The following is a 12,590-nucleotide window of genomic DNA, read 5'->3' as shown; positions in this document are numbered from 1 at the left end:
GGGGGCGTGACCACTCATGATGGGGGAGGAGAGAGAGTGAACAAGAGCGAGATTTGAAGAAAGACTGTAGAAAGAGAGATGGCTGAGAGACATTACAAAAGAGAAAAGATCAGAGGAAAAAGAAGGTGATCAGGCAAGAGCTTTAGGACCTGTGTTAATATTAGAAAAGCTTTCTAGTACTGGAGAGGTTTTTAAGTTTTCTCAACTTCTGATTTTTTATAGTAAATGCAGGAAAGGAAAGGAAAGGAAAGGAAAGGAAAGGAAAGGAAAGGAAAGGAAAGGAAAGGAAAGGAAAGGAAAGGAAAGGAAAGGAAAGGAAAGGAAAGGAAAGGAAAGGATGTACGTAGGTGAGGCCTGGAAATAAAGGAAATACTGCAGTGAATCATCATTATCTGAGAGGGAAAGCACATTTTTGACATGAAAGACCTATTTTCTCTATGCGGGGGAGTAGCAAACAGTCACTGCAGTCAAAAACATACATAAACTCATAAATGGCAGGAGAGCAACCTGTTGGCATAATATTTTCAATAAAAGAGAACAAGGTCATTCCTTTGTGTGCAGAGACCAAACCACTTTTATTATTTATGCTGGTATTTTTCATACATTAGTAATGCCACAATCAATCTTTGTTTGTTTGTATCATGGTATTTTAAGCACAGATGCCATAACAAGATTTAATTTTGTTTGGCCAAGATTAATTTATTGATATTCACACTTTTCTGTGATAAATTTCACCATTGAATAGCACCTAAATCTGTAATGATAACTAAAAATCCTTTGCCTCCAGAAGTAAAGTAAGAAAAGCACAGAAGGAATGGCTCACACCTGCATAAACACCTTTACGGTCCATTACATTAAGCATTGTATCATCTCAGGCAGGTGCAATAATAGCAAGTGCTAAAATGTAACACTATGCAACCAAAATTTCCTTGGTTTTGAATTGCTGGTGTCTGTGTATGTGAGTATTACATTTTCAATAAATCCCGCCTCTTTTTTTGTGCATGAACAAAATTATGCCATTAAAGGGAAGACTAATTAAAAAGTAAGAAAACAGCTCAGCTAGATATCACTACTTTATTTCACAGCAAAATCTACACTCCAAAAAATGCTGGGTTAAAGCATTAGTTCACTTTCAAATGAAAATTAGCCATCCTAGGTGTATATGACTTTCTTCTTTCTGATGAACACAATCAGAAATATATTAATAAATATCCTGACGCATCCGAGCTATATAATGGCCGTGAGCGATACCAGTGAGTATGAGTAAGAAAGTGTCTCCATCCCAACATGTTCTCCAACCAATACGCCTATATAAGTCGTTTTTCATTTCCCTGAAATATGACCCATAGGAGTGTTTACTAAAGTGGCGCCCCTATCGACAACAGGACACTTTCATTTCAATGCATTGTTCCCTTTTATCTGCGTCTTATTTCAGGTTTCGCGTAGCTCAATTGGCAGAACATTGCAATAACAATATGTAATCATGAGATCATGAGATCATGGGATAATGCGATCGTGGGTTTGATCCCAGGGAACACATGTGCTCATAGGTTAAGGGATGGGGTGGGTGTAGTTGTTAATAAAAAAATGAGTTTTGCTAAATGGAAATAGGATAAATGGTGTAAAAAGTCCACACATTGCATTTAAATGAACACGCGTTTTGATTGGTAATGTCATTTCATGATGACAGACGTAACACGACACTGTCATTATTTTTACGCCATTATTTTTACATGACTTTAAAACGTAAATATAGGTTGTAATAAGGTGCTTGAAAAACGACCTATAGGGTCGGTTTTTTTTGGAGGACAGTCTCCTCCATCCACATGCATCCATCATGAACATATTCCACATGGCTCCGGGAGTTAATAAAGGCCTTCTGAAGTGAAGCGGTGCGAAATATATCCATATTTAACAAGTAAAATACCATTAAACTTACGAAGAAAGTGTAAACTGGCGTCAAGTAAAGATCTTTTTTCTGTAAGTTGAACAGCGTAAAGTAAGCTTTGAGAACTGCAAGAGTTTTACACTTTCTTTTTAAGTTGAATACGGAAGGTCTGGCGGAAGCTAGATATTTTACTTCATAACTTGTTAAATACAGATTTTTTTTTTTTACACAAACGAATCACTTCGCTTCAGAATGCCTTTATTAACCCCCTGGAGCCGTGTGGAGTATGTTTATGATGGATGGATATGGATGGAGACACTTTCTTCAGCTCATACTCACTGGTATCGTTCACTGCCATTATAAAGCTCGGATGCGTCAGGATATTTATTAATATTTCTCCGATTGTGTTCATCAGAAAGTCATATACACTTAGGATGGCTTGAGGGTGAGTAAAGCTTGGGCTAATTTTCATTTGAAAGTGAACTAATCCTTTAAAAACAACCCAAGTTGGGTTGAAAATGGATAAACCCAGCGATTGGGTTAAATGTTTGACCCAACCTGCTGGGTAGTTTTATTTAACTCAACTATTGTTTAAAAAGTACTGTATTGCTTGCTTAAAATGAACCCAAAATAGGTTGGAAATTAACATTTATTAATATGTTTAACAAATGAACATTTATTAATAAGTTTAATTGATAATAATGAAACAATAAACATTTATAAAATTGCTTATTAATAAATGTTCACCTTTTGATTATTATTGTTGCCTCTAGTAATTATGTGTCTGACTTTTAATTTCCAACCTTTTTTGGAGTCATTTTTAAGCCAGCCATATAGTTATTTTTAAACAATAGTTGAGATAAAAATAAAACTAGCCAGCAGGTTGGGTCAAACATTTAACCCAACTGCTGGGTTAAAACAACCCAATTGCTAGATTTGTCCATTTTCAACCAAACTAGGGTAGTTTTTAACCAGAGTGTAACTTGAAATGGCCTGAAAACATGATGACTGTTTTTTTTTTAAGTGAACAATCAGCTTGGTGAAATTAAAGGTACATCTTCATGTCACATATTAATATATATTAATATATTGATAACATATACATTATTATTATTATTATTACAACTGCTATTTAGAAATATCAGAAACTCTGCCAGATACCTAAAACATTAACTGACCCCATTCCCCATAAAGCATGCTTTTAAGGATGGGGTAAAAATCTCATTCCATTTTACTGCTCCAAAATACCGATGGAAACGCGTAATGGTTTTAATATAATTAGTGTCACAAAAAGACCGAAAGTCAATTATTAAATCAGAGCATTCAGTTTCACAGCTTGGGAGCTGAATAAATGGCAAACATTCAATTAGCCTCAGCCTGTAGATTCGTGTTTTGGAGCGGCTTCCCACAGAGTACAACAGCATTCCTCTGAAGAACCCTGGACAGCTCCTCTCACAGCGCTCAAAGTCATGCGTGCGCAAACACCAGCCCATCTCATATCATATTAGACTTAATCTAACATCTAATTGGTTAGACTTAATATACCGATCAGAAAATGAACAACAATTTAAAAAAAAAAATGCACACATGCCAGAACATAAATCAATTATGTGACTGATATTGCATGACTCACCCTTCTCCAAACTGATATTTCTCAAAACTTCCAGCTCCGCCATTATAGTTGATAACAGGTAAACACCGCATTAAGACCGAATCCCTCTCGGCACGGCGATCAGAAAACAAGACGCGCGCTTCGGAATGCAGGTGTCACTGCACTCTTCCATTAACCAAATCTGTAACATGACACCCTTCATCGGGATTTTCTAAGCAGTTACATTCTAATAAACAGTTCCTGGCTGTGCATTTTAAATAAATCATTTAAAGAAATCCATTTGATTCGTGTAATCAAAGCGCGCGGAAAGGAGCTCTCCAATCTCAGTGCGGTGCGCGCGCTTCTCTTCTCTCACTCGCGCTCATATGACTCTCATCTCTGCACGAGGCATTTCTGCGCTTCTTTTCTGCACATATTCTCATGCGGGAGGGAGGAGGGAAGACGAGGGGAGGTGGGTGTTATGAAAGCGATTAAGGGGTCAACGGAACATACACAAGTGAGACTTTCTTTAATTCAAACTAAACGCAAATTACTCGTAGTTCACCTGAGGCGCATGTCATTATGAATGGAAGTTAAAGGGATAGTTATCCCCAAAATCCTGTAATTCCTTCAAGTCGTTCTAATCCCTTATGACTTTCTTTCTGTCGTGGAGATCTTTTTAGGCAGAATGACTCCAAATAATGAGACTGTCATTCTGCTCCACTTCTTCTTCTCTATCCCATAAAAGAATGAAAGTCATACAAACTTGGAACAACATGAGAGTCAATATTTGACAGACTTTTCATTTTTCTGTGAACTTTTGGCTTTGATGTTCTTTAGCAAAATGTAATTCAGTAAATTCAATAAAACTACCATTTTGTTATAGGTAGAATTCATGGGACATTTGTTGACACTGATTTATAAAACATGTCCCAATTTACTTGAAATCACCTTATCTTGCAGGTATAAACCGATTAAAACACCATCTGATTTAGTTTTACCTCACGTTTCTGTGATAAATGATCTTTCTCATCACATCATTACAGATGAATGCGCATTGACACGCTTTAGAGCTATTAGAGTCAAGCGGAAGGTTTCTAAAAGATTAATAATCATAATTTAATTCTCATTAATCTGAATGTTGCTGCTGACGGTGAGAGGAAATATGATGTTGAGACATGTGAAGTGTTAACAGATTTTCAGCAATGGATTACTTTATTCTCCATGCAGGCACAAAATGGCCTACATTACACATTTACCACAAACTGTTAACAAAAGAATGATTGTTTCCAGTGCTTTTCTTAAAAGAACAGTTCACCCAAAAATATCCTGCCATTATTTACCCGTGTCGTTGCAAACATATGACATTCTGTCTTATGCGAAACACAAAAGATGTTTTGTAGAATGTTCACAAAGCTCATTTCCATACAATTTAAAAATACAAGTTCCAAAATGGAACAAAAAATACCACAAAAGCATAATAAAATTAGTAAATGCACGCTCAGAAATTTTGTGTAAAATCTACAGAACTTTACTGGCCATTTTAGTCAAGTTTTCACAAGCGTACTGATAAAAACTTGGTTTTTATTGCATGTTTACAGTATTGGAAAACACAAAAATAACTGTATTTCTACAGTGCAGTGTAGAGTTTTTTTATACTTGTTGGTTTTATCTGTGCTACTGAACTTATTTTTGGTTCACTTTTAGCAGATTGTGATGTTCGTATATGTTGTTTTTTTTATTTTTTGAGTGTCACCATTGTTGTGTTTTGTATGTCGAGTACTGATGTGTATCATTGGGTGATGCACAAGCAAAGAAAAATTTAAAAATCATGTGTTGCAAGAAAATGTCACATCTTTCAAAGATGTATCTCAGCACTATTGTTCATCTTCCTTACTAATCTTCATATTCCTGCTAAGAATAGTTTGACTAACTTAAAATCAGCCAATTAGATTTTTCCTATTTTAAATGTTTTCATTTCCCACACTTCTGACTTAGCTAGATCAGAAATTTTAATATGAATATGCAAGGAACACTGATCACCATTGTGATGAACAATTACCAGTTTATACATTTATAATGTGAATTCACATAAAACAAGAGCAAATTACTGTGATGTTAGCATCATTCTACTGTTGATTCACAGTAATTGGTTAGAAAATGAGCCAGCATGCATTGATTTCACAGTCAATTTCTGATGACAATAATTTATTGTAAAATAATACTCTTTAATCCTGTAAATTCCTGGCAATTTGTTTTACAGTTATGAATATAACGTTCAAAATAAAAGCATTTATTTGAAACAGAATGTTTTTGTAACAATGTAAAAGTCTTATTTTGTCACTTTTGATCAATTTAATGCATCCTTGCTGAAATTAAACTTTCAGTGTATGTATTTGGTTACTGATGTCAAACCTGGTGAAATGTGTTTGACAATACAAGAGTGACAGCCACAATCAATCAATATATGTTTTTGCTGAATGGAAACAAGCAGCGTGAAAATTCTGCAAAGTCTCTCCTTTTTTGTTCAACAGAAGAAAGAAAGTCAAAGTGGTACAACATAAAGGTATGCAAAAAATGGCAGAATGTTTTCTGCTCCTTTTTAAATTTGGTGTAATATCTGAAAAACTTTCAAATCAATGATTACGATTGTATCTAATTTATTCCATTAAAATGTTTACATTTGCTTACATGCTGCCATCACCTCTATCCTAAAATGGCTGTTAAATGGCCCCAATTATGCTAATTATTTATTTACAATTATGCTATTATGCCTAATTTTGTTTTGGTGTTTTCTAAAACAGTTTTACATGCATCCAATACCAAAGAACACTTTCATTTTCTCATAATATACATTGCAGCATCAGTTCTTTCCTCACAGTGTCTGACACAGTTTGATAAAGGATCAGTCTCTCTAAAACCTGCTCTGCTCTGATTGGTCAGATGGCTGGCCAAGTCTGTTGTGATTGATCTACTGTGTGTCGGAAATTAAACGCATTATCATATCTGAATCTCAGAACACTTGTTACACAGTGATATGAACAGTAACAATGGTTTTACCGTATCAATTCCAGCACGAGTCCTCATTCTCATGCAATGTGGATTCACAGTGCAGAAAACAGCATCTTCTTGACATATTGACAACATTACATGATGCTACAACATGTTGCTTCTCAGATACACCTACAGCGTTTGAGGGCGGGGCAAAGTATACATCATTCGCAGAATGCCAATGAAAACCATAGAGCGGCATAATGCAAATTTACCTATGTAGACGTTACGGAAGTGAGACTAGATGACTCGCTTCAGCAATTCACAATCGATTCTTTCTTTTAGGACACAATAACTTTATATGACATTTTACCTTCACAAACAGCTATATTGCACACTTCATGAAAGGAAATATAGGAGCAACTTAAAATATGCTCAGTAACAAGTTGAACATGCTCACTCAGAGAGTTTCAATTGGCGAGCACACCACTGTGAAGCCTCCGTCACACTCATCCATCACGCCACATCAGTGACAGACCGAAATAAAGCCTTGTAAAATATGAGCAAGTCTGGATCGCATCGCCGATTCCTTAGAGGGTTTCATATTCACAGCATGTAAATAAGCTGAATATGCGGCTTAAGGTGCTAAATGTAAAATAGAGCATTGCTGCTCACTGAAAAACAGTCTAAAATAAAAATATGTAGAGTGATGTAGATGTTCTCAGAGCTGTAAAGTGGTTTGGAATGAAGCTGATCAATATCGTCTGAGGAATCTGTTGTGTCAGGACAATGTTAGGCTTCCCGCCCTGCTCTATTCATGTATTGTGTGGCAAGAAAATGTGCATGAGGTGTGAGCGCTATCAGATTGGGCTGGCGAAGCATTACTGGGAGAATCTTAGCACTAATCTATCATATAATCAATTTATACACTGACACATGACACAAGCAGCTCTCGGTTTTATTATACACAACCTGATTCACATAATACCTCTAAGCAATGATCCACTTAAACTCCATTTCACTTCATCTTTACTCATTTTTCTGTTTCATTCCTATCTCCTCCTCCACCATCATTGCGCTAGCCATCTGAGACAAATGAGCAAGCAAATGACAATGAAACGAGTGACACATTGGAAACCAGTGCAATATAAAGAAGGACCTGTGGAATTGGGAAGCAACCACAGGTTTTATTAAATGAAATCTCTTGATTTTTCTATTTTCCAGGCAGGTTGATCCATCTCTGGCTGCGGGAGCAGCGAAAACGTTTAAAGAATGAGAGTAAATTACTGCAGCAGTTCAGCCCAGCAAGCCACACTGGAAGAGCCAGACAAAACAGAGTCAGACAGACAGGCGGTCTGCGTTTCACAGGGCTGATAGACATCATGAATCAACAGCCCAGCCACTAGACAACAATCCCACCTCTCTCAGAGGAATAAACACGTCGCCATGCCACCAATCAACTGCATCTTCGACTTATCAATATCTGGCACTAGAATATGGGTATGGAAGGTCTACTTAAGCATTAATGCAGATTATAATGATCTCGAAAGGGGTCATTGATGAACATGACGGCACATGCTAGTGGATGAGTTGAATCAACTCCACAGCAACTACATACATTTATCCACTAACCAATCAGAAACGTCTAAAAGTTGTAACTTCTTCCTGAGTCTCTCCATCAATGTCGACTCCGGTTTGAACAATGTAAGGCTGAACACCGTTACTGACAATCCTCATTTTGGCTGCGTGAGATTCTCCAGCTTTGTTGTTGTTGAGCTGTTAAAGCTCCGCCCTCTTCTGGAAAGGGGGCCGGGAGCAGCAGCTCATTTGCATTTAAAGGGACACACACAAAAACGGCGTGTTTTTGCTCACACCCAAATAGGGGCAAATTTGACAAGCTATAATAAATGATCTGTGGGGTGTTTTGAGCTGAAACTTCACACACACATTCTGGAGACACCAGAGACTTATATTACATCTTGTGAAAATTGGCATAATCTTCAGCTAGTTAGCTTGAGATCCTTTCCATCTAAACTATTTATTTCTTTTAAGACTAGCAGTGAATGTTTTATGAGCATTACGATAATCTCTCTCTCTTAATTTACGAGAAAGAACCATCTGAATGTCACACAGAGCTGAAGCACAACTAAAACAATGCTCTTCCACAAAATCCATGCAGTTTCATTTTTCAACCACTAGACGGCCAAAGGTTACATAGTGTACCTTTAAAGAATGAGTTCACTTTCAAATTAATTATTCAAAAATAATTTACTCACCTCCATGTCATCCAAGATGTTCATGTCTTTCTTTCTTCAGTCGAAAAGAAATTAAGGTTTTTGATGAATACATTCCAGGATTATTCTCCATATAGTGGACTTCAATGGGGTTCAACGGTTGAAGGTCAAAATTACAGTTTACAGTGATCCCAGATGAGAAATAAGGGTCTTATCTAGAGAAACCATCGCTCATTTTCTTAAAAAAAAAAAAAAAATTAAAATTATACGTTTTAACCTTAAATGCTCATCTTGAGCTAGCACTCTTCTTCTTCTCTATTAGAATTCCAGCAGTATAGACGCTGCTAAGTGTATTACTGCCCTCCACAGGTCAAAGTTTGAACTAAATTGTCATATACAATATGCTACTGCAAGTATATAACAATTAGTTTAAACTTTGACCTGTGGAGGGCAGTGATACACTTAGCAGTGTCTACGCTGACGGAATTCTAATAGAGAAAAAGAAGAGAGCTAGCTCAAGATGAGCATTTATTGTTAAAACTTATTTATTTTGTTTAGAAAATGAGTGATGGTTTCGTTAGATAAGACTCTTATTCCTCGTCTGGGATCATGTAGAACGTTTTGAAGCTGCACTGAAACTGTAATTTTGACCTTCAACCATTTGGGCTCCATTGAAGTCCACTATATGGAGAAAAATCCTGGAATGTTTTCATCAAAAACCTTCATTTCTTTTTGACTGAAGAAAGAAAGACATGAACATCTTGGATGACATGGGGGTGAGTAAGTCAGGAAATTTTAATTTGAAAGTGAACTAATCCTTTAAGTCAAAAATATGATTTAGTAATATATGAATTGAGACAGACCCACAAAAGCAACTTTTAAGGGTTATATCAGGACGAAATAGCTCCTTAAAATGACAATCATGTGTTACTCAAAAAGACAGCATTTCTACACTTTTTGACCAATTACTTTCCATTATTTTCCGGTTGTTTGTAGGTATTTTTAAGAATCATTTTATAGAGGTCACACTTACAAGAGTAATTTCTAGTAAAAGAAATTGTTCATAATTGGCCATAACTAAAAAAAATAGAAACAATATCGGTAATACTTATTAAAAAAAATAATAGGCATAAAAAAAATAAAAAAAAGAAATCAATACTTTTATTTAGCAAGAACACATACAGTAAATTGAACAAAAGTGACAGAAAAGACATTTGTAAAATTCTATTTCAAATAAATGCTGTTCTTGTTTTGAACTTTCAAAAGATTCTTATGAAAGAATCCTGAAAAAGTGTAAAAACATTTTAAAATTCTCAGCGACCTCAAACTTTCCCATGACATTATAAAATGTTATTAATTTTCGTGGGAAAATGTATTATTACATGCATTATAGAAGTTTCCATTTAATTTACATGCCTTTTTTTTTTTTTTTTAAATGACTCGAAAAAAGTCTTTCTTGGTTAAACTGCAATGAAGCTCATTTTGATCTTTAATAAATGGAAGAACATCTATCATCTTTCCCAAGCCATCAGAATATATTCAGCAGCATGCAAACCATTTAAAGCATCTGATAAACATGCAAAGATCTGAGGTGTAGCGTTACGTAGGCTGTATAGCATTTAATAATGAGAGTTTATTGCCAGGCTCGTAGCACATCTGTCAATATTCCCTCCTCTCCTCCTGTCTCTCCAATCTGTATGTAAGCACTCTGGACAAATTCCTTCATTTTTCAAACCATCTGTAGCGATTTGTAAAAGGTACTGTAGTAATATTTCTGTCAAGCTGTCAGTTTTGTGTCCAGCGATGTGGCCTTGGGGACACAACAAATGCCATCAAGTCAAGGAGGATGGATTTCCTTTCCTTTCTGTACCGTAGGTGGCAATTCCCTGATGCTTTATTATCCTCATGACATGAGAGACAGCACCACCTTGTGTATACCAATACCAGTTGCAGTTGACGGTCAAGCAATCAAAGACCAACTTTCACATTTTTTAAGATCTGGAGCCTATATATCCATCTACAATATATCCATCATACAAGCATAAACCTACCATGGAAGATGCTGTTGTCAGTCAGAAAATGACGGCAATACTGTGGACTTCCATGCCTGTCCATCTTCCTGTAACTCATGATGGGATCCAGGAAGGATAGAGAGTGGAATATCTGTAATGGAGAAAAGTGTTATTACATATACAGTATGGCTTATTAAACAGTATTAGATGTTTATTAAAATACGCATGATGATATGATACTCATATGATTGTAAATGTTTTGACCCATAACAGCTAGAGGTTGGTGTTCAGTGTGAAGCCTGATCACACACGAGTCTCACATCTCGTCAGACACAAACGCTCTGATTGGAAATGACAGGTGCAGTCCTACAGTTACAACACTGATTGAACTGATGGGATTACAAGAGATTGTGGAGAAAGAGATGAGAGAGAGAATAAAAAGGAGTGTGTATGTGTGCTGGGTAGAAAGGGATAGAGAGGACTGAAGGTGACCTGAGATAGTTTAATGCAAATCCACTACAATTACAAATACATAATGCATTAAAGGTGTGAAACAATAAGATAAAGGTGATATATATCTTCAAGAATTTTTCTATTAAAATAGAAGACTGGTAACACTTTACATTAAGGTTCCCTTTGTAAAGGGTTTATAAAGGTGTTTGTTAATGAGTAATAAGTCATTTACAAATGCATTATAAATCATTAATAATGCAGTTATAACTGCATGAATAAAAAGGCGACTTTAATGCAATACCTGCCAAATAGTGAGCCGTTTTTAACTCACATGTTATAAATGCTTAATAAATGTATTTATTAACATATTTAACTCAAAAACAGATTTCTGGTTTATTTTATGATGCAGCAAAAATTGACTATCATAATTAGACTGAAGGTTGTTGTATTTGTGCTTTCTTATTAATATCTCATGACTGCCACTTGTCTTACTATGTTGCTTACCAGAAGTTTTTGTCTTACCCATGATACTCTCCAAAAAGGTCATGATGCCTCTCCACAGCAGTGTATAAAAACAAAATTATTGTTTTTTAAAGACAAAATTCCAACTTTATTTTGAAAATAAAACAAAAGATAATAACCATAACTTGATTAGATATTAAAGTCTGCGTGAACCGGAAGTTGCAAACGACTCTTCTCCAGTGTTGTGACGTATTTCCAAGTGAAACAGAATATTGAATAGAGGGCAGAGTTTTACTTTAGTGCTCCTCCTTTCCATCTCTCGCACTCCTCCTCTCCATATCTCACTCATAGCAGACGAACGGTTGCAGAAGAGTGCTTTACACGTTTTCAACCCAAGCCGTCAAACTGACGTTATCAGAGAAGGAATGCCATTCCAGACCAGAAGTAACTTTTTCAGATTTTGATTAAAGATTACTGTGACAAACAAGTTTTTTCTGTGTTTTAACTTGCACGGATTCATTGTTCACCACAAGACCCGTAATATGACCAGTAATAATATTAATGTAAAGTGAAAACCTGTGAACCATTTATTAATGAGTTATGAACATTAACAACCTATGAAAAGAAACCTTAATGTAAAGTGAAAACCTGTGAACCATTTATTAATGAGTTATGAACATTAACAACCTATGAAAGTGAACCTTAATGTAAAGTGGAAACCTGTTAACCATTTATTAATGAGTTATGAACATTAACAACCTATGAAAAGGAACCTTAATGTAAAGTGAAATCCTGTGAACCATTTATTAATGAGTTATGAACATTAACAACCTATGAAAAGAAACCTTAATGTAAAGTGAAAACCTGTGAACCATTTATTAATGAGTTATGAACATTAACAACCTATGAAAAGGAACCTTAATGTAAAGTGAAAACCTGTGAACCATTTATTAATGAGT

General features: G+C 35.7%; 1 protein-coding gene across 1 annotated transcript in view; it reads right to left on the bottom strand.

Annotated features, from left to right (window-relative positions):
- plch1 (phospholipase C, eta 1) overlaps positions 1 to 12,590 on the bottom strand; it is a 108,892-nt gene that overhangs the window by 79,738 nt on the left and 16,564 nt on the right. The window contains exon 2 of the mRNA XM_067390632.1: positions 10,756 to 10,867. Within this exon, the coding sequence (XP_067246733.1) occupies positions 10,756 to 10,834 (79 nt within the window). The 5' untranslated portion in view covers positions 10,835 to 10,867. The remainder of the gene's footprint in view (positions 1 to 10,755; positions 10,868 to 12,590) is intronic.

This window comes from Chanodichthys erythropterus, chromosome 7, assembly GCF_024489055.1.
Source record: "Chanodichthys erythropterus isolate Z2021 chromosome 7, ASM2448905v1, whole genome shotgun sequence".
Lineage (NCBI taxonomy): Eukaryota > Metazoa > Chordata > Actinopteri > Cypriniformes > Xenocyprididae > Chanodichthys > Chanodichthys erythropterus.
Note: the sequence above shows the minus strand (reverse complement) of the source record. Positions and strands in the feature narration are given on the sequence as shown.